General features: G+C 50.6%; 6 protein-coding genes across 6 annotated transcripts; 2 read left to right on the top strand and 4 right to left on the bottom strand.

Annotated features, from left to right (window-relative positions):
* Nucleotides 1–20: 20 nt before the first annotated feature.
* BO88DRAFT_465397 (cytochrome P450) lies at nucleotides 21–1933 on the bottom strand (the record flags this gene model as incomplete). The annotated part of the gene is made up of 6 exons (XM_025711404.1): nucleotides 21–39; nucleotides 233–584; nucleotides 648–790; nucleotides 852–1467; nucleotides 1527–1729; nucleotides 1866–1933. 6 exons carry the CDS (start codon nucleotides 1931–1933, stop codon nucleotides 21–23), a joined length of 1401 nt encoding a protein of 466 aa, XP_025561416.1.
* A 1345-nt stretch (nucleotides 1934–3278) lies between these two features.
* BO88DRAFT_343676 (uncharacterized protein) lies at nucleotides 3279–4361 on the top strand (the record flags this gene model as incomplete). Its single annotated transcript, XM_025703200.1, has 3 exons — nucleotides 3279–3427; nucleotides 3482–3760; nucleotides 3809–4361. The coding sequence occupies 3 exons, from the start codon at nucleotides 3279–3281 to the stop codon at nucleotides 4359–4361; spliced, it is 981 nt and encodes a 326-aa protein (XP_025561415.1).
* Nucleotides 4362–5791: 1430 nt separating this feature from the next.
* On the bottom strand, nucleotides 5792–9420 carry BO88DRAFT_465390 (NRPS-like enzyme). Its single transcript, XM_025711403.1, has 3 exons — nucleotides 8928–9420; nucleotides 6377–8851; nucleotides 5792–6315 (listed from the first exon to the last, which is right to left on the bottom strand). The coding sequence occupies exons 1-3, from the start codon at nucleotides 9207–9209 to the stop codon at nucleotides 5881–5883; spliced, it is 3192 nt and encodes a 1063-aa protein (XP_025561414.1). The 5' UTR covers nucleotides 9210–9420; the 3' UTR covers nucleotides 5792–5880.
* A 316-nt stretch (nucleotides 9421–9736) lies between these two features.
* On the bottom strand, nucleotides 9737–10646 carry BO88DRAFT_465383 (uncharacterized protein; the record flags this gene model as incomplete). Its single annotated transcript, XM_025711402.1, has 2 exons — nucleotides 9737–10440; nucleotides 10508–10646. The coding sequence occupies 2 exons, from the start codon at nucleotides 10644–10646 to the stop codon at nucleotides 9737–9739; spliced, it is 843 nt and encodes a 280-aa protein (XP_025561413.1).
* A 927-nt stretch (nucleotides 10647–11573) lies between these two features.
* On the bottom strand, nucleotides 11574–12723 carry BO88DRAFT_343721 (zinc-binding alcohol dehydrogenase family protein; the record flags this gene model as incomplete). Its single annotated transcript, XM_025703203.1, has 2 exons — nucleotides 11574–12553; nucleotides 12612–12723. The coding sequence occupies 2 exons, from the start codon at nucleotides 12721–12723 to the stop codon at nucleotides 11574–11576; spliced, it is 1092 nt and encodes a 363-aa protein (XP_025561412.1).
* A 563-nt stretch (nucleotides 12724–13286) lies between these two features.
* Nucleotides 13287–20747, top strand: BO88DRAFT_465376 (type I polyketide synthase; the record flags this gene model as incomplete). The annotated part of the gene is made up of 10 exons (XM_025711401.1): nucleotides 13287–13487; nucleotides 13555–13699; nucleotides 13756–14024; nucleotides 14074–14436; nucleotides 14487–14654; nucleotides 14690–15202; nucleotides 15236–15425; nucleotides 15484–19808; nucleotides 19866–20538; nucleotides 20590–20747. The coding sequence occupies 10 exons, from the start codon at nucleotides 13287–13289 to the stop codon at nucleotides 20745–20747; spliced, it is 7005 nt and encodes a 2334-aa protein (XP_025561411.1).
* Between the last annotated feature and the right edge of the window lie 166 nt (nucleotides 20748–20913).

Raw genomic sequence — 20913 nt, 5'->3', positions numbered from 1 at the left:
GAATCTGCTCGTTCCTTTACCTACCGCAAGTGCTCAGGACTTCAGTAGGGTAAGTATCGGGATCGCCATGATAACAAAAAAGTCCACTATAACTACTTGCCAAGCCTATGACCAGACCGCTGTCTACACCCCATCCTTATACCTCCTCATCTTGACTACACACCCTTCTCCGCATGAAAGAACCAATGTAAGAACCTGCCTCTCCTCGCCGACTCTCTTCTCCATCCTATACCCCTCCGCCTGCTCGATAGCTTCAAAAGTCTGCAGCAATCGCACAATGGTGTAACCAACCTCCAGCAACGCAAATTCCTGTCCCAAGCAAACTCTTGGTCCACCGTTAAACGGCAAATACCCCCAGCCTACATCCTTCAGCGCATCGTTCTCCCACCGCTCGGGTCGGAATTCGTCTGCGTCGGCGCCGTAGATATCCCTACGCCGGTGCATCGCATAGACACAGTATCCTACGGCCTCGCCTTTTCTGACGAGGATTGGTGCGGTGCCTGTTGGTCCGCCCCCTGTGGGGAGGGTTGTGGTTTTGGTGGCGGCGCGCGAGTTTATGGGGACGGACGGGTAGAGGCGCAGGACTGGGATGTTAATGGGATCAGGGTATTGCGAATGATGTTTGAGGTAGTTTGAGAGTGAAATACCTTCTTTGATGACGAGTGAGAGATACTGAAGTGATTTGACCTGGGTTATAGTAGGTGTCGCCGACCTAAGTCCAACCCCAACTGTATCACTGATTTCGGCCCGCAACTTGAAGAGGACGTGAGGATGCTGAACAAGTAGACGTCTCGATTTGTGTCAAGAGCCAGCTTTCCCAAAAGCAAGAATCTCGATACATTGGCCCTTACAGTGTCCAAGTGAGGCAACAAGCCGTAGTGTCCCTCCCAGCTAACAGAATATTCAGGCACTGATCCCGAAGTACTTCCGGGTTCCGCGTTTCCTCGATCAAGGCATCAATGAAGACGTAAGGCTCTTCCTTGTTGCCCAGAGCCTTGTTTGTGGCTGAAGTCAAGGCCTTCTGTACAGCACGATCCACAAATTCATGGCAAACCTTACATGCTTTTCGAAATTCTCTCCCGCCTAGAAGCCAGTAGAAGTCACCTAATCGTCCACGCTTTGCCAAATACTCCTGTCCAAGATTGAAAGCATTCGCAAAGTCCGATTCCTGGCCTGTGATACCCTCGGATTGGAGAGATGGCAAGTATTGTCCAAACAGTAGATAGAGGGTAGTCTCGAAGGTGAGGCGAAAGAAGAGCGGTTGTAGATCGACGGCGTTGTCATCAGGGATGCTGGAGATGAGGTTGTCCACGGCACTGCAGATTTGCCCAAAGTTGGCATTTCTGTTCTTCATGAATTGTGAGCGTAGCAGCTCGCGCGAGTGCCGCCACTGTGTGCCATCTTGAGTGAATATTCCACTCCCCAACAAGGGGTAGAAAGTTACGGGTCGCAATCCGAGTCCAAAATCTGGAGTGCCATTGGTCAGTAGTAGCAAGAAGGTTCGGTGACAGAGGTATAGCACTGACCAGCAAATTGGGTCGACAAAAGCGCCTGTATGTTCTGATGATCGATAGTGTCGACTCCCCGGGAGCAAAGGAGATTTTGTTCGAACGTTGTGCCAGACTCAGCAATGATATCGAGAAAGAACTTGAGCATCTGCTGCCTACGGTCATGGCGAAATACTTGAACAAGTAGATCTAGGCCCAGCGGCCACGTCGAGTTCCATTGTCTGAGTGACAGACATCCATTTGCGGCGGCGATTCGGTTGTTAGCCTAATATACGGGTCAGATAGCAGGAAATCCAATGCTAACAGCGTTGCTGGACAGCGACTCATACTCGCAGTTCTCGTTGCAGGGTAATGAACCTGTAGCCAAGCGCGCACATCAACGTTCCCACAATGAGGATGGGAGCCGTTGAGGTGAGAAATGCCATGTGGCTTGCTTGAATGCAATTCAGGTGAAATTGAAGGACCCCAAAATCAAGTACCGGGTATTCAAGCTCTAAAGTACTCATATAAGATCCTCCTCCACTTTTACGCTGTTGTTGCATCTATAGAATGATTCAGGAGCAGGGCGCGTACGCCTAGGCATTACAGGTTGCACAAAGTCAGACTGATGATTTGATGACTCCTGGAAGCGCCAACATGGGAAGAGAAGTGGGGTAGATGGTTGTCTAGACATGAAGTCCAAACACAGTTTCATTGTTCATTTTCGAAGGCCGCGGCCCGCCTGCGTTACCACTGTGTTTACGCAAAACGTCAGTGGCTGGCTTTGACATGTCGAGAGTGCGGGACGCTTAGGGAGCTTAAGACCTATCCGAGCCTTTGGCCATGGTGCAACAAGTGCTCGACACCCGAAGGAAAGAACGAAGGAAAGAAAACCCAACTACACACCTCTAGATCTCGTGAGCTTAGCTCGAGTCGGAAATGCCCTTGGTCATCACACAAATACGGGAACCATCCGCCGCAGGGACTTTCTATTGCAGAGCGCAATAACTCAGCGACAGCCTCATAAGGTCCTTTTTTTAATGGTAAAGCTTTACTAGCACATCACGCCATTTTTTTCGTCGTCGCGTACTATAAACTACTTGATCATGACTATGAATCAGATCATATAATTAGGTTCTAGGCGAAGATCAACGCTAGGATGATAGGAAAACCTGCCACAGAATCCTAACAAAAGGTTGTTTTGGGGATGAGGCATCCACAGGAACACAGATGGCATTGTAGAACGATACGACCCTCATACAGGTGCAAAGATATAGTACATGTTAACTCCATAAGAAAGACAGGATCCTCGTCCAATATCACAACCAATGTGTTAGGCTGTTACTATAAAATAAAAGATAAATCAATAAGCAAATAAATAAAAGGAGAGAGTGTGTGATAATGGTAGAAAATAAAGCAAAAATAGGCGATCTTCAATGCCCACTCCTGGCCAGGAACACCCCAAGACTTGGTACTTTCTTACCCCCGAAGTCAACCAAGCTGGCCGGGGCCTCATGGCGCTAAGCTTTGGCCCTAGAAAGCTTGGTCCAAGAATCCGTCCATAAAACTAGGTCGCAAAGAGCAAAGCTCTTGCGCCACAAATTGATTAGAAAAATAACTTAGACCACTATAGGCACTGCATTCCGTTTCTGGCGGGTGAATTTTCAGCTGGTAGCCCGACGGTTGTTCGTCGGAGGACAGGCCACTTTAAGGACCTCTAGGGGTAATATAATGGCTATTCAGAATCTGGCATTGCAAATTCCAAATTCTAGCCAACGTCCTAAAAGCAATATGAGAGGTCCTGTGATGATCCAAGCCATTCTCTGCAGCTTGGCCTTCGCGGTCGGAATTGCGGCGAAGGACGACCCTGACTATAACCCATCTCTCAATTTTCGACCCGACAATGTTACTCTCAGCAACCTTTATTACTGGGTTGGATCGTATGTTATCAGCCTATGGTAAATTGGAAGTTGAATTTTATGCTGATTATACAGGTACTATAACGGCACTACCGACGTGGAAATATTGCCATATGCCGGATTAGCTTCCACCTACAGCTCGTTATGCCCCAATCTCGCTAACACAACGGTCACCAAACAGTATGATACCGTGCTGGCCCTTACAGAGCCCAGTACCTACAATGTTGGCTATGATCCAGTGAATGCTTTCCTCACCCTGTGGCCCAACAACTTCAATTTTTCGACATTACCAACGTACTCGGGTGGGAAATTACAACTTGATGCGGAGCTGGAGTTTGGCCTGTTCTCATCTGAGTGAGTGATTATACCAGAACCAGGGAATTCTCGGCTGACACTCCTTAGGCCTACGTACCAAGTGGACGGCAAAGTAGACAACAACTTCAACTGGACACTCAACGCAACCAATGGCCCACCATATAGTCTATCTAGTAACCTCGCCGGTTATGAAGGACAAGGGGAATTTATCTCCAACTTCACCAGTTGTAATGACAGTGACACCATCGCGTGGGACTTTTTCCTCGCCCCTTGGGATATCAATGCTGCTGGAGGTTACCTGCCAGGCGCGGCCCTTGATCTTCATTTCGACGGCAAAACCGCCAACCTCTCCTTGAATGGCTATTTCATTGGCTATGAGGTATTTAAGGAAGGTACAAGAACTATTAGCAGTTCGATGCTTGCAGTGGGCGAGGTTAAACTAAGGTTCTTGGGCGTTATGGATGCCTATCATTCGGATGTCCTGGCCAATAACACCGCTACGCCCACTTGGCTACGCACTGTGGGGTTTCAAAATAATTCCTTGAACGTTGGGTACACTAGTACAGCAAACAGTGTATCAGAGGGAAGAGCGGTTTCTGCCACTATCATTGCATTGACAGTAATGATAGGATTTTTCTAGACGATAGCTATGCCTCTGACAGCTTCGTCGCTGCTAAAAAGGCGCTTGAGCATGCGTAGCAGCTGGAGGATAGACTTTCCGAGATGGGTGGATTGTGTTTAATTTGTATTGATAGATGTGCGAGGGATGATCGAGTACCTAGTAATTTGAGTAACTTATCGACTGTGTCTGCTCAAGTGATACGGTCGGAGTATGACATAGAGAATAGTTTAGAGTGATAAATTGGTATGGCAGATATTTCTACTGCTCGAGTGCTCCGGCTTCATACGGCTTCATTGGAGATGAGATGCCGCATGCACATGTAGTCCAGGTTATAGTGGCTTCGATACTTTCTAGTCGCCAACCCAAAGGTAGTTTACATATATTCTTGAGCACACTATTCTTAAGCACACTTGTAGTAAACAGAACTCAGTGTTGGTCTTTGGTAACTCTATTATATATCTTCGGCTTCGTATCATTTCTTATCCATTGTACCAGCAAGTCACAGATGATCGTACTACTATCTTTAGAGCCATACCCCTGCTTCCTCAGGCGGAGTATATATATAGTAGCTAGCGTGCTATAAAATTGGCTCATTGAATCGAATAGTACTGTGAAATGACTTTGCGTCGAACGGGCAGCTGAAAATGCTTACAGTGTTGGACCTTCCTAGCTGAGACAGATGTTGTGGGGGTCAGGTGGTAGCTGGGTCTTCCTCCTTCACTTCCTTATCTTCTCCCTGCTCCTCTTCCGGTCAGTATTTCCCTGTATATGAAGTTCGAGTTTAATCTAGGCAACATCGGAGATAAGTAACTATTGCGTATTAGTTCAAGGGTCCGGCTATGCCCCGGCTCCTGGGCCCCACTGCTAAATCAGTTAGCTCAGCGCCATAGCCCCTATTGATCTTCCTATTTCCTACTTCTGTGGGTAGAAGACATCCGCTGAGGAGCCATATTATACCTTAGAAAATCATAATTGATCTCGAGAATCTGTTGTAGAAGAGGGAGATTCTTATACTGGTCAATGGATCGAATCTTGGGCTGCCTGCATTCACAGATCGCTAGAGAAAGGTAGACTTATAGGAGCTAAACATGATAAGAATATTACTTCGTCAATGAAACATTCCTGACACTAATGCAAAGAGGTAACACGTTAGTGCTATGGAACTACTAACCCGGACCAAAGACCACTATACGCGCTTTGAGTCGTTCCTGCTGTACCACTTGGTAATCCCAGCGGCTAATCTTCGGAGAGAGTCTGATCGGGCATCGCTATCTTTTTTACTAAAATTGTTCTTACTGATCCAAACTCCTAGAAACAAAGACTGATTTATGATTATGTTATGCTGGGAAGTCTCGGTAAGTAAGCATATCACCTGACCTCCAGGCTTTGTAGTCTCGTTCTACGCTTCACCTCCTCACTCTAATGTTTCTAGCAGACTTGTCGCGCTGGCTGCATCAAAACCATTACCAACCTCATCTTCGTGACATGCTGCTCTGGGTATCCGACCCAATGAGAGAATTTCAGCCACAACATAATGCTAAACTCGCAGCTCCGGGATCCAGTCGCTCCACTGTTGCAACCACACTTTCATCAACGATGCATCCACCGGTCCCAAAGCACGCAAAGCTGCACTATGCTTTTGGGCGTTGGTGGTATCCGCTGGAGGACGTATCCAACCCCCAGAATCAGCAAGCGACTTGAAGAAGCCTAGAAGCGACGCCGCAGGAATTTCCCGCAAGGCTTCCTCGTTGACTTCCGGGTCAGATACACGGTCCGTCAGGTTTTGCACCCATTCCTTGAGAGAAATTATCTTGGAAGAGCAGGTTTGGCTTATAATCTGAGCCAATGGTTCCCAGTTACTAATATGTGGGTTTGTGATATGATAGACCTCTGCGTTGTTCGACCCGGTGGAAGCTAACCGATCATTATGTCCCCCGCAGGCGATCTGAACAATACACCGAGCAGCGATATCCTACGAAGTTAGTACACCAGGGCTTCACCAAAAAGGACATTTCAGCAAGTGCTTTACTCACAATGGGCACCCAATCCACTGGGATTGACCCAATACTGTCAGGCAATTCTTTCATCGTCTGAGATGTTCGTACCAGTGCTGGAAACCAGTCTCGTGTCGTCCACATACCTGCCTCAGCATCTGTGGGTCCTCCCAGTTGACCAACACGGTGAACGGCAATTTTCTGTTTAGTTTCCCTCGCGACGAGGTCACACAGAACTTCTGCTGCGTATTTTGATTCTGCATAGCCTTGACTAAGTACTGTTGACGGCCCATGCAGTGCTTCTGCAATGCGATCAGTTTCGGGCACAATGGTAGGGCGACCACTCACGGCCGCAATGGAAGAAATCAAATGGAACGCGGCGTGGCGAGGTGAGCCCTTGATTAGGTTGAGAAGCCGTCCAGTCCCTTCCAGCTGAGAACGGAAACTGGACAATGGAAGATTGAAATTCACCATCCAGGCATTATGGATAACAATATCCACCCGCTCTCGCAAGTAACTGTGTTCATCCGCAGTCAGTCCGAGTCGTTCTTGGCTCAAGTCAGCCTGCCAGAATTTGACTCGAGAAGTATCCACAAGCCAGCCATCAGCTAACCGCTTCTCATGGAATCTAGCAAGCTGTCGGCTTTCCGCATCTGCCGAACGATTGAGGCAATATACCTGTGCAACGGTCGGATCCTGCAGCAGCTCCTCTAGAAGATAGCTGCCAAGCTCGCCAGTCGAACCAGTTAGAAGTACCGTCTTTCCGCTGAGCTGAAGGTTCTGTGCCTGCTGCCAGATTGCATGTGTCAATTGATGCTCTCGTGGCCAAAAGCTCGATGTGTGCTCCTCGCTTTCCGCTCCACTATGACCATGTAGTTGTCGGAAAAGCGTACTTGCGAGACGCCGGACCGTGGCTTGCTCATAGATGACTGCACTGGTCCACAATGCAGCTATTTGTTTAGGTTGACGCATGCGATCGGCCGCATCTTGCAGTGCCTGCGCGAGTCGAACTACCTGAAGAGAATCCATCCCTAGAGTGACAATATCGGCATCTAGATCCACAGAGATCCCACCCAAGATCCGAGAAACAGCCTCTTGTAGCCACAGCTCGATACCTTCCATAGTCGTCTCTTGCAGTTTTTCCACGTCATTAATAGAGCGTTCGTTACCTGTTGCATCACTATATATTTCATTGATAACTTCCTCATAGAGCTGAGCCGTTTCTCGCCGGCGAAGAGACCCCTTAGGGGCCAGCGCAAATGGCCGATCAGGAGAAGCCACAGCGATACGGTTATGATGAATTTGTCCATGGGCAGGCAACAAGCCGTTGGCATCTTTCACGAGGGGCTCTAGAGCCTGCTTCAGCCATTGTGGGGTCCATGTATCCGGGAGCTCATCCCATACAGGTTGAACTAGCAAGGCCACTTGGAATCGATTCTGGCCGAAAATGGCAGCACGATGAACTAAGGGATGGGTTTCAAGGAGGTGCTCGGCATCAATAGGGTTGAGCTTTTCGCCGTTGTTTAAAACAATTATGTCATCTGCCCTCCCCTTTGATCGCCACAGGCGTGGTTTTGTGGGATGAGGTTCGAAAAGATCACCCGTTCGATATTCGCTAAGATTTGGAAAGGCGTGAAAAATACCATGATACCGACGAGACGAAGGCCGAGGGATAACTAATTCCCACAGCCCATCACCGACTTCCTCCATGCGATGTTCGAAGGCGGGATTCCATTCGAAACAATCCCAGTCCGCGGGGTCTTCACAGAGAAGTGTCGGCGTGTAACCAGTCTCACTGCTACCCATCAATGTTTGCAGGCGAAAGTGGGAAGAGATTGCGTTTCCAGTGGCGCTTGACAGTGGTGCACCGCCAAAATTCACTGCGGAAAAGCCCTGTATTGCCTGTCGTCCCTTCTCAGACGACCAAAGATCCTGCAACGCAAACGGAGCGATTAGACACCAACGAGGTGGATCGGGAGTTGCCATAATCCGCGAGAAGAGATCTGGGGTTAGAGGTCGATCTGGGGATAGTAGAAAAGGTGTCTCGTAAAATATGCACTCAAACACGCATACAATTCCGATAAAGTGGAATAATGGTCCGTGGCAGAATCGCATCTCACCCTTGTGTCGCAGAAACAACTGCGCGGATTCACGACCATGAGGCACAGGAAGCGTTTGCATCTGATCCATCGTTGCCAGATATCCATGGGTCAGAGTTACCGGTTTGGGAAGACCTGTAGTGCCCGAACTGTGGATGATGATAGCTGGGCGGTCTTCTATGTCTGCGAAATTCTCTTGGTGGGAATACGGCTTGACAGGAGATGCTGCGAAGACATCCCAGACGGGATCCATACGCCATCGTTCCAAGCCGAGATTAGAACAAGCGACTTCAACCTGGTCGACAACTTTTCTCAGCTGGGGTCGCTCGCTACCATCCACAAGTACTGAGCAGTTCGTCTTCGACAGCAAATGATGAAAGGCTGCCTGCGAGTTGCGAGTGGATAGAAGTAGAGCCTAAGCCAATCAGTCAGAAACAAGCATCAATACTGTGGGACAGGAACCTTCAGCTAGGAATGTGAGATGGTCATACCGCATGGCCTGTCTTCATGCAAGCTAGCTCAAAAGCCAAATATCGCAAGTCATTAGTTCCAATATAGGCAAGAATCTGCTGCTTTCTTCCAGGAAGTCTGCTGTCAATCCACCACGCTACACGGTCCACAGCAGCAGACACCTGCTGGAACGTTATACAACGCCACTCACAATCCGCATCCTGGGAGCTGGGGTGCAGACAGTACAAGCGATCGGGCTGCTCCTTCGCTTGCTGGTCTACCAGCTGAGTTAAAAGCTGTCCTGAAACATCAGCGGACCCCATATTGCTCTCAATACTCGATCCTATTTTGCTGGTAGTGCGGTCGTTGTGTGAGAGACTTTTAGGCTTCTTTATACACTTGAACACCCCACTCCATCATTCCGGAGGGGACCACAGATACGTGAGTTACATCACCCGTGATATAGGCTTGACGATCACAAAGTCCAGATGGCGGCAGCCTGCATCCCTTGCTGTACGAGAAACGTTCTTTCTACGATCTGCCGATCTTCCCTATCCTTTAGTCGCAGTGATGATCCTTCAGACCTGCATATGAGAGGTATGACTGACGTCAAGACTTTCCTTTCTCGAATTCTTGCGACTTGCTCCAGGCTTCTATAACAGACAACGCTGGCGTAGCATACATGCACGCAAGTTGGTGTCACTATGGCAACTTCGAAGAGCCCAATGGTGAAAACGTGGCTAACTAGAACTAAACTTTATAAGACTACGTCACCAGAAGAGCAGCGTAGTCGCATCCTTGTTTACCTTTATGCGACTACAAGGCGGCAGATAGATGGGCGAGCGATGCATTAGTGTGTTGACAACTGGCTCTGCGCCACAACCCATTCCACGGCAGACAGCATTTGCCTTATCTCTGGTCCTGATCGCGGGATGTCATGACCAGCCGAATGTTTGATTGACTTCCGAGTTTTGGAGTCGCAGAGAGACTCGACAAGAAAGCCGCAATCGCCCAACCCCGGCATATCTTCCTTTCCACGCAAATGCACAGACGGAAGTGATATATGTGTTGGTACTACGTCTGGATGCAGGACACATGGGACGAGATCAAGTGGGCGATCCAGGAAGAATGACACCGGCTCGCGTGTTATAGAGTGGGTTCCCTTAATAACCTTCACAAAACTCTCCGTCATAGAACGGACTGGTTCCGGAAGCTGCGCAATCTGCTCGTCCTGCCCAGAGCGGAGACGTTGCTGATCGGCTGTTGAAAGAGAACCGATAACAGACTGACAATAAGCTTCATCCGCAGCGCATGGAATCGTGGGCGAATAGAATATTGCGAAGCGAAAAGGCAGTGGCTCATCTGGATACGCCGTTTTGTGCTCGAGCAGGAACGAAATTGAGATTGCAGCGCCTTGACTGAATCCCAAGACCCCATCAAAAGGGCCATGCTCGTCAATGGCCTCTTCGATCAAGGCATGGGCTGCATCGATTTCCCCTGCATCAAACGACCGCGCCCAGCAGTAGTACGGAGGTGGGAAGGTGCTCCCAATGCCTAATTTCAGTTGGTGAAGCTCATTGTTAGCAAATAGTGGCGTGCGTTAAATGACCGACAACCGTACCTGGCGCAGGCGGGCATTCAACTTCACCTGAGAGAAAATGAAACTCCCAGCTCGGGTCAGCATCTCGCATTAACCCGGAAAGCTGATATCGCAGAATATCCGGCCCTGTGCCGTAGCCATGAAGGCAAAGGACTTTCATTCTGTTTGCTGCTTTTGGTTTGGTATTCTCACAGTATAAGATGCGGTTGGATAAGATTGGACAAAGCCCAGTAAGGCTGTTTCGAGTCGCATCATGCCGTCGCCCTACCAATGGGCTTTAAATGGCTTCAAGCAGCCAGTACAATGGCAGAAACCGGCATCCATAGTAAGCTATTTGCTTATCAGAGATGTCCTTGCAGAGGCTGACGTTATCTATGATGTGGGTAGCGGGGTCGGCAGGGAGATGTATGATCCACTTTCATCGGAGGTATGCAGGATTCCCATACTGTTCACAGGTAATAGGCAAGCCATACTTGGAGAAATTTAACAGCGATGCTGATTATCGTTTCACGACGCCATAAGGTGACACGAACGTTGTCGATCCCAGCGGTATGACTACAACCCACCACGTAAAATATTGACTGAATTAGTGGCATTCCCCACGACCTACTGATGATGGTAAAGGCCGAGGCAAGTGATCCGGTATGTTATCACTAGACGAACTTTATCTCGCTGTTCTGCGCGAATTCTAGGATGTTGCCGGTACAGGAAGCCGATGCATCGATCCATATAAGTTCAATCATCTTCCTGACAAGGGCCCTCACGGGTACTTGGCCCTTGCGCGCGGTCTCCACTAGTTGGAATTCTGATGAAAAGCTCCGGTGGCTCTTATTGGTCCATTGTCCGTATAGTCTACTAAGCATCGCTATTTGTCCAATGAAATTGCGGTATGTCCATCTACAGGACGATCGTGAAAGACATGGAGGCAGGTGAGCATCGGGAAATACTATTCTTGTCTGATGGTGGACCCGCTGTTGTCGTTCCGCACGGCTTAATCCATTCCTCAACCACCCCTTGTACAACATCAATCACTAAAATGGCAGGTGGTTGACCTCATGGCTTAACAAAAATTTCCAGCCTCGCAGTTTCAAGCAGTTTCATCGACCTTATACACTAGCTTTGAGGCCCGCACTTTGCCTTGCCGCAGCCAATCCAACCCCGAAGCAATCCCGGCTAGGCCTCCTGGCTTGACCTGGAGCCGATGGGGGGTGACCTGACGGCTCTGCAAAAGGACTTCGACGGTATTCGCCCACTGCGCTCCAAATGAGAGGTTTTCTGGCTGGGCCTGGACTTCTTTGCCACCCATAAGATACGGCTCTCCGATCATATCGTATGCCATCGAAACATGCGTATCAACATCACCTCGGGGGCAGCGCACGTCTAGCAGTGCATTGTAACAGCCCCCGGAGGATGAAATAGCAGCGGCGCAGATTGCAGCCGTTTGGTTAGTGGAGATTGTATCGAAAGCTAGCTCGAGGGCATCATCGGTAAACTCACGGATCCGGTCGCCTACGTGAGAATCGTGATAGTCAAAGACGGCATCCGCACCCAGTTCATGCATCCAGGCACGATTAGGTTCTGAGCACGTTGTGACGACGCGCAGCCCCGATAGCTTTGCAAATTGGATCGCGAGAGAACCCGTTGACGTTGCACCACCGTAGATCAGGATGCTAGGGATATCCTCGTCATTCCCCTTCTCGTCTCTCTGCATATCCGCGATCTCATCATCACATGCCATTCCAGGGCCAGGGAGCTGCATGGACTGATACAGATTCTGGCCGATAGTCATCATGCCAACACCCAGGCAAGCGGCTCCGTCGATGCTCATCCATTCCGGTACCCTGAATTGTATGTCCCCTTTCGCGATGACATACTGCGTAAATGCACCTCCATGAGTCTGCTTCACGTTACACCCGTGCACAAAGCCGGCCACGCGGTCCCCTTTCTTCCAAGGCTTCCTGACTCGTGGCCCGATAGCCTCCACGACTCCGGCGTAGTCACAGCCGACGATGGTTCCTGTGCAGGTGTCGAAATCAACATGCTTCCAGTCCGTTGGGTTCAAAGCCACTATATTCACTTCGTTAACAACGTGCGCCCGGGTACTTGAGATCAAAACCACACTTACCTGCTTGTGCCTTAATCAGGATATAATCATCAGGCAAAGCGGGTATCGGCACATCATCGGCCAAAGTAACTTGACCGCGCTCCCGGACAATGACAGCGCGCTGAACGGCCATGGTATTTTATCCCGAAGGGCGTCCACTGGCGAGGGCAAACTCAAATCCTAACTCAAGAGCGGCTTGGAATGGATTCGAGACCCTGATTTAGATTCGAGAACTATCAAGTGAGCATATCAGCTTACAGTCTTATCCCTTCTATATAGCAACGGATTCCATGGATCTGCTTCGCCCGATAAGGAAGTCCCCTACCGAGGAATTCACACAATGAACGATGACTGCGCCCTGCCTTGATGGAGTAACGAAGATCAAACATAGTTTAGAACGTAAAGGATAAAACAGGCCAATAGCTAGCAGTCCTTGCGTCATTTATCATTCAGTTACCTTTTTTGGGATCTTGCATTACATGCCTGAATGTTTCTAGATTCCGCAGCTATCGTAACAGCTGCTAGCCATAACGTCACCTTCCGAAGCCAATCTTCAGGATGAAGTATATCACGAATCATAATCAATGAATAAATCAAGCTGGTAGTCGAAGGCTAAATTGTTAAAAGGATGGTCGGGAAACTATATTGACTCACTTGAGATCAGATTGAAGACACTATCTTGTAACATCAGCCACAATGGAAGAGCAAGCCAAAGACACATCTGGCCCAGAGCCAATTGCAATCATTGGCATGGGATGTCGCTTTGCCGGCGAAGCGTCTTCTGTTGAAGGATTCTGGGACATGCTTCGCCTGGGTCGAAAGGAGCATGGTCGTGTTCCTGCTAGTCGTTATCAAGCCTCAGCCTGGGAACATCCCAGTCACGAGCGCAAAGGGGCTGTATGTTCACCATTCATGGCAACAGATTACTGCTGGAACTAACCACGGACTTATGATCTGTCATTAGATCAATCACGACAGTGGCTTCTTTCTAGCCGAGGATCCATCCCGCTTCGATGCACCCTTCTTTTCCATCACGTCCAAGGAAGCTGCAGGCATGGATCCTGTTCAGCGCATCCTGCTCGAAGTAGCGTATGAAGCTTTTGAAAATGGTATTTAGATCTCTTAAAAAAGCCTTAAGAAGTTATTGACTGAAATATGATCCTAGGAGGCGTGCCAATGGAATCACTACCCGGTAGTGCTACCGGTGTCTATAGCGGATGCATGACCAATGACTACGAGCTGCTGTCGACCCGAGATATCATGGACATGCCACATAACTCGGCCACGGGTAATGGGAGAACTATGTTGGCTAATCGTCTTTCATGGTTCTTTGACCTTCGTGGCCCCAGCATCATGCTGGACACGGCCTGTTCGTCCAGCTTGACGGCGCTGCATCTGGCTACCCAGGCACTACGGGCAGGCGAATGTAGCCAAGTAAGTGAGCCGCCATATGTGATCCGAGGATAACAACTGATTAGTGTAGGCGCTGGTCACCGGAGCAAGCCTGATATTGCATCCGAATTTTACCCAGCGACTGTCGTACATGCATATGCTCAGCGCCGATGGTATCAGTCACTCTTTTGATAGCAAAGCTAATGGGTATGGTAGGGGTGAGGGGTTCGGTGCAATCTTGCTGAAACCCTTGTCCAAAGCCATGGCAGACGGTGACGCGATCAGAGCAATCGTTCGTGCTACTGGCTCTAATCAGGATGGACGTACTCCGGGAATCACCATGCCGAATGCAACCGCCCAGGCTGATTTGATCAGATCAACCTATTCTCAAGCTCAATTATCGATGGGAGATACGTCATATTTCGAAGCCCATGGAACTGGGACAGCCATTGGTGTAAGTGTAAACTTCATTGTTGTGATCTAAGGTACTAAAAGCGGCACTAGGATCCTACTGAATTGTCTGCCATTGGAGCAAGCTTTGGTGCCGAACGAAAGCCAGGCGATGAGCCAGTTTACGTCGGATCCGTGAAAAGTAATCTAGGGCATACCGAGGGTGCTGCCGGGGTAGCCAGCATTATCAAGGTGGTTCTTTGCCTAGAAAAGGCGATGCTCGTTCCTAACGCAGGTTTCTCGAACTTGAACCTAAGATCCGACTGGAGGAATGGGGCTTGCGCTTAAGCAACACCACCACACCGTGGCCACCTCATCTGCCGCAACGTGCAAGCATCAACTCTTTTGGCTTCGGGGGTGCCAACGCTCATGCGATCCTTGAGAGCACAGCGGAGTATCTTGGCAAGACGCAATCTCCGTCTGACAACACAGAAGGGATAACCCAAGTCGTTGTGGTCTCTACGCATGACCAATCTGGGTTAGACCGTACGGCGGACAAGTGGAAGAACTTCCTCGAATCAACCGCGTATGGCAAAAGAAAAGACATTTCATTGCCAGATGCAGCACACACTATGGCTACACGGCGATCCCAGCTCCCGTTTCGTAGCTTCGCTGTGGTTGATTCGCTAGCAGAGCTGCGGGATGTGATGGCCGCGGGCTTGCTCAGCTTCCCTCGGGCAAGCCGTAAGAACCAAACGCACCTCGCGTTTGTTTTCACAGGCCAAGGTGCCCAATGGCCACGCATGGGCGTTCAGCTATTGGCAAATCCAGTGTTTGCGGCTAGTATAGAACGAAGTCAGTAGGTGCTGCGGAGTTTTGACTGCCCGTGGGATTTGCTCACTGAGATCCGTGCAGATGCAACGACTAGCCGCATTAATCGACCTGATCGCAGTCAGCCCTCTTGTTGTGCTTTACAGATTGCCTTGGTAGACATGCTTCGCAGCTGGGGAGTAGCTCCTAAGGCAGTTGTAGGTCACTCCAGTGGTGAAGTTGGTATGTCTCACTTGCTTTGTCTTATTACTCTCTGAAAGATGATTGACCTGTGCTTTAGGGGCTGCCTATGCGGCCGGCTACTTGACCCACGAGGATGCCATTCTTGTCACATATTTCCGCGGTGTGCTATCACAACGGATTGCTGAAAGTGGAAGCCGCGGTGGTATGCTCGCAGCCGGTATTTCTGCCGCTGATGCGCAGGGATATTTGCAGACCCTACCCCCGGAGTCCGTGGTAGTAGCTTGTGTGAACAGCCCATCGAGTGTCACTCTTTCCGGCAACATAGACGAGATAAACCTTCTTGAGGGGCGCTTACAGGCGGACGGTCGTTTTGCGCGCAAGCTGCGCGTAGATACTGCATACCACTCACCGCATATGAGAGCGTTGGCTGATGACTATAAAGCGGCCATTGAATCTATTCAGCCTGTTGACAGATACAACGGTTCTGTATCTATGTTTTCGTCTGTCACGAAAGAGCTCCTGCAGCCAGCAGATTTGGACGCAGCATACTGGGTGCGCAACCTGGTCAGCCCAGTCGAGTTTGCTGCGGCAGTCACCAAAGTCGTTACCATGACCGAGGCCGGTAAAGGACGAGGGAGACGGCGAGTAGTTCCAGTCAAGTGGACAGGCTTCTTGGAAATTGGACCACATGAAGCTCTGAAGGGGCCGTTTAACCAGACCCTGCAGGAAGCCAATGCTGATTTGGCTTCCATTCCTTACAGAAGTCTAGTGCTGCGCAAGCAGAACTCTCGGCAGACCGCCCTTCAAGCTGCCGGTCTCTTGTGGTGCTTGGGCTATGCGATCGACCTAGATACAGCAAACCAAAGCTTTCTGGACGGCATAAGGCCACAGGTGAGCCGAGACCTTCCATCTTACGCCTGGAACCATCAGTCCAGCTTCTGGCACGAGCCATTGGAATCAGCCCGGCTGCGGCAGCGCACAGAACCCCGCCACGACCTCCTCGGTATGCCTTGGGACTACCAGAACGATCTGGAGCCACGGTGGCGTAATTTCCTCCGGGTTTCGGAACTGCCCTGGCTTGCGGATCATGTGGTGGCTGGCTCTATAGTATATCCAGCAGCTGGCATGGTGTCCATGGTTGCAGAGGCAGCCCGTCAGCTTTCAGACACTACGAAGTGGTTAGAGGGGATTGAATTTCATGATCTTGACTTCTTCCGGGGGGTTGTAATTCCCCCAGACGAACGGGGTCTGGAAGTGGTTCTCCATGTGGCACCGCATCGCGGCATGAATGGATGGTATGAATTCGGCATCTTCTCCTTGCCTGAGAATTCATCCTGGGTCCAACATGCGAAAGGTACCTTTGCTCCACAGTATGCTGATGAAGGTGGGGTGGGATGTGCTGCGGACTGGCAGAACACTGTACAACGAGTGAGACAGACGCAGGCCGTGGCAAAGGAGGCTGAGATTGAAGCTGTTTACGAATGGCTTTCAGAAACCGGAGGCGTCAGTCTGGGATCGACCTTTCGGTCTATAGCTGGCGTAGCCTTTGACTCAGGGTCTCGTCTGTACGTCACTGGAGTCGCACCAAACACCAAGCAGATGATGCCATATGAGCGTGAATCTCCATGCCTTATCCATCCCACCGCGCTGGATGCCCTCTTCCAGGCTGCCGTGTTGTCCTGTTCAGATGCCCTGACCAACCACAACGCCAATATTCCCGTGGGAGTAGAGCGTCTTTATCTCTCGACAGACTTCTCCTTGCAGGCTGGTGACCGATATGATGTGCTTGTCGAGACACGCTACGAGGATGGTGTGTCACTTTCGGAATCGATCGCATCCACCCCATCCTGGCAGCAGCCGGGAGTGGTTCTGCAAGGGGTGCGATTAGGTCGCGTGCCTAAGCGGTCCGGTAACTCGACCAAAGAGGAAATCCAGCAAAGCCGATTCTCGACGCTTCAATGGGCTGAGCATGTAGATTCTTTCCGTGGTCCAGAAGTCCGTCTATCTGGTGGACTGCAGAGCTGGATTGGCCGGGTCTGCCACACTCATGGGGATGCTCGCATCCTGGCGGTGACTACCAGAAGCACGGATCAGGTGCTCAAAGCTCTCGAGCCATATGCGCCGAAACGCAGTCATCGACCTCGATTACAGCAGCTAACCATCGTTCTATCTGACCCTGACGTTGAGGGATCAACTGAACAGGTCAAGGCCATTCAGAATTCTCTGGAAGGCTGTCAGGTTCTGCCAGTTGCCTCCCTGCAGGATCTAGACACGGATTTGCTGGGAGAAAGTGCCTATGATGCGGTCTTGGTTGATCATCCGGATGTCTGGAGAGGCGATACTGCAAAGGCCCTGCTCGACTCTCTGCTTCCTGTTACTGGGCCAGGTTCTTGGATTGCCGCTCGAGCGACTGATGAGGAGCACGATGCTGTCATACGCAATGCGGGCCATGCAGACTGGGAAGTACAGAGCTTGATTGATGATACTGACTATCTTCTCCTTTGCCGTCAACATGCTCCGGTGAAGTTGGATCCAACAGTCTACATCCTGAGCAGCGCAGCGAATGAGTCGGTTGGTCCTCTTTTGCATGAGCTGGATGGCGTCGTGGGCAACCTCGGCTCTAAGATTGAGCTGGTAGATATTAATAAGGCTTCAGAGCTGAAAGACAAAACCATCATATCACTGCTCGAGCTGCAGCGTCCGTGGATAACGAACTGGGCGCCAAATGAGATCTCACACTTTCGGTCCTTGTTGGAAGCAAAGTGTCTCCTCTGGGTGTCGCAGTGCCCGGAGCACGAGGCATCTGGCTATGCAGGCTTCGGGGCTACGACGGGACTTTTGCGGACCGTACGCAATGAGAACGCCCGTATCATGCTGCCTCAATTGCTTGTTTTTGAAAAGGAGAATGATCCTCATATTCTGGCGCGTAATATCGCACACGTGTTGCAGCTAACATTGCAGCCCCAATCACGGCCGCATGACTGGGAATTCTTAGTGCAAGACAATCGTCTGCTTGTTCCGCGAGCCGTCGCCACTGCCCCCGTGGATGAAAGCATGGATGCGCTCTTACATGGTGCGCGTCCTATCATGGCAGAGCTCGCGCAGGACTCAAGACCGCTGCACTTCTGCAATAAGTCGCAGGATATTAGTGACGCCCAGTGGGAACTGGACGACCGGTTGAATGCAGCTTTAGCCGATGATCTAGTTGAGGTTCAACTACACAAGGTGTCCATCTGTGAGCCCACCGGCAAAGGTGACATCTCCCCAGAGGCACGTATTGCGGCCATCGAAGCAGTCGGAATCGTCCGCCAGGTTGGAGCATCTATCGGCTCAGCATTCCAAGTGGGAGACGAAGTCTTGTGTGCTATCCCCAGTGATGCGTGGTCCAGTGCTTTAGCCACCCATGTACGCCTTCCAGCAAGTGCCATCTGGCATTCGCCATCACGTCAGGATCAGGCAAAGTCGGTTTCCATGCCAGTGGCATTTGCAGCTGCCTACACCAGCCTCTTTGGCAGCTTCGGGGCTTCTGCTTCGTCGGTTCTCATAGTTGGTTCGATTAGCCAGACCTTGCGCGCCACCGTTGACTGTGCTCTGGCTGCTGGCATGCAGGTGTACGTGGCGGTCGATCGTGAGAATGGCGCCAAGGAGTTGCGCTCCAAATATAATGGATTGCATGAGAGAATCATTCCCATCCATAGGGAGCTTGATACAACCGTCAAACGGCTTACCGGGGGCAAAGGGGTAGAGCTCAGCGTTTGCTGCCTGGGCGGCTCTGTCAGTCGACTTGCTGCGCGTTGCTTGGCTTATAGCGGCAGGCTGGTGGATCTTAGCGAGGAGCTGGATCTAGCTGCTCTGCCTCAGACATTCGTTGACCGTGGATGCACTGTCAGCTCTGTAAGGTTGTCGAGGATGCTCCGCGAAGCCCCCCGCCAGCTGCAGGCCAACTTCCATCGTGCAGTGCATCTTCTCGGATCAGGCGCCCTCACCAGTGTCCAATCTTATCCTTCCTTCCCTGTTTCCCAGATTGCAGATGCTGTTGCGCATGCGCGCGACAGCGGTACCCGTGTGATAGTCAATCTTCACGCTCCAGGCAAGGTGTCAATTGTGCCAGCCCTCCCAACCCCTGCCCCTCTGCCTGCGGAGAATACCTATATCCTGGTCGGTGGTCTGGGCACTCTCGGGATTGCAATAGCCAATACGCTTGTCGACTGCGGCGCCCGTCATCTGGTCTTCTTGAGCCGCTCTGGGGCTGTTCGGGAGACACAGCAGATTACACTGAAAGAGCTTCAAGACCGAGGTGTGCGTGCTGATGTCGTACGCTGTGACGCTGCCAGCCGGGAGGAGGTGCAAAGTCTGTTGACCCGAGCTGAAGAAAGTCACTGGCGCATTCGTGGTATCGTACAATGTGCAACTGTTCTCAAAGTAAGTTAGATCCTACACGTCAAATTTTCCTCAAAGCTAAGTTTCGTCTCTTACCAGGACGGCATGTTTGAGCACATGGACTTCGACGCGTGGAAACAATCCACCGAGCCCAAGATCCAGGGAACATGGAACCTCCACGAGGCATTCAACTCCACCCCGCTAGACTTCTTCGTGACACTGTCATCAGTAGCCAGTATAACTGGAAACATGGGCCAGGCCAACTACGCAGCAGGAAACGGGTACATGGACGCGCTGATGACCTGGCGACGCAAGCACCACCTACCAGGACACAGCATCAACATCGGGTTAGTCCCAGACGCCAGCGGACTGGGCGACGTAGCCGAAACACCCGAACAGCGGCGCCAGCGATACCGACACCTAGAGGGTACAGAGATTCTGCAACATGAGGTGCAAACTCTGCTTCGCGTGATCGTCCAGAAAATCACCCCAGTCCCGGCACAAGTCATCGCGGGGCTAACAGACACGCTACCGCGCACCGACGAGGCAGCTTCGTGGCAATTCGATCGCAAATTCGATCATCGGATTCAAGTGGCTGCTGATGAGGAGGCAGGAGCTGGAGTGGTTAAGACCAGCACGCTGTTGAAGAAAGCAGAGTCAGTGGATGAGGCGGTGCGCGTCGTGAATCAGGCACTGCAGGAGTATTTGGCCAAAGCAATGGCATCGTCGGCGGAGGCTATCGATTTGGAGTTGCCTTTTTCGGCGTTGGGTGGTGAGTATCTTACCTTTGTAAGTTTCGTTATAAATTTTTTACTGACGGTAGGGGTTCTAGTTGACTCGCTCAAGGCCGCGGAGGTACAGAACTGGGTTAGTCGTGAAATGGGCGCGGAATTGTCTTCGTTTGAGTTTATTGGGGCACAGCCCGTGAGGGTGTTGGCGGAGAAGATTGCCACGCTGAGTTCCTTTGTTACTGTTACGTAGATTACTTAGAGTGGCTCTTTGGTTTGGTATTGAGGTTGTAGTAGGCTAGATAGGATAGATCGTCAACATATGATTGCTATAAACCCTCCAATAAAACAAACAGCTAGGCATCACTATAATATATAAACCCAAATCTATCGAAGCAAATCATCCATCCAAACGACTC

The sequence above is a fragment of the Aspergillus vadensis genome (genome assembly GCF_003184925.1).
Source record: "Aspergillus vadensis CBS 113365 unplaced genomic scaffold BO88scaffold_16, whole genome shotgun sequence".
NCBI lineage: Eukaryota > Fungi > Ascomycota > Eurotiomycetes > Eurotiales > Aspergillaceae > Aspergillus > Aspergillus vadensis.
Note: the sequence above shows the minus strand (reverse complement) of the source record. Positions and strands in the feature narration are given on the sequence as shown.

Coding starts and splice junctions, on each gene's coding strand:
- BO88DRAFT_465390 (XM_025711403.1), bottom strand. CDS start 9,209: ATGGGGTCCGCTGATGTTTCAGGACAGCTTTTAACTCAGCTGGTAGAC. Junction 8,852..8,927: donor GCATGAAGACAGGCCATGCG/GTATGACCATCT, acceptor TGATTGGCTTAG/GCTCTACTTCTATCCACTCG. Junction 6,316..6,376: donor CAGTGGATTGGGTGCCCATT/GTGAGTAAAGCA, acceptor CTAACTTCGTAG/GATATCGCTGCTCGGTGTAT.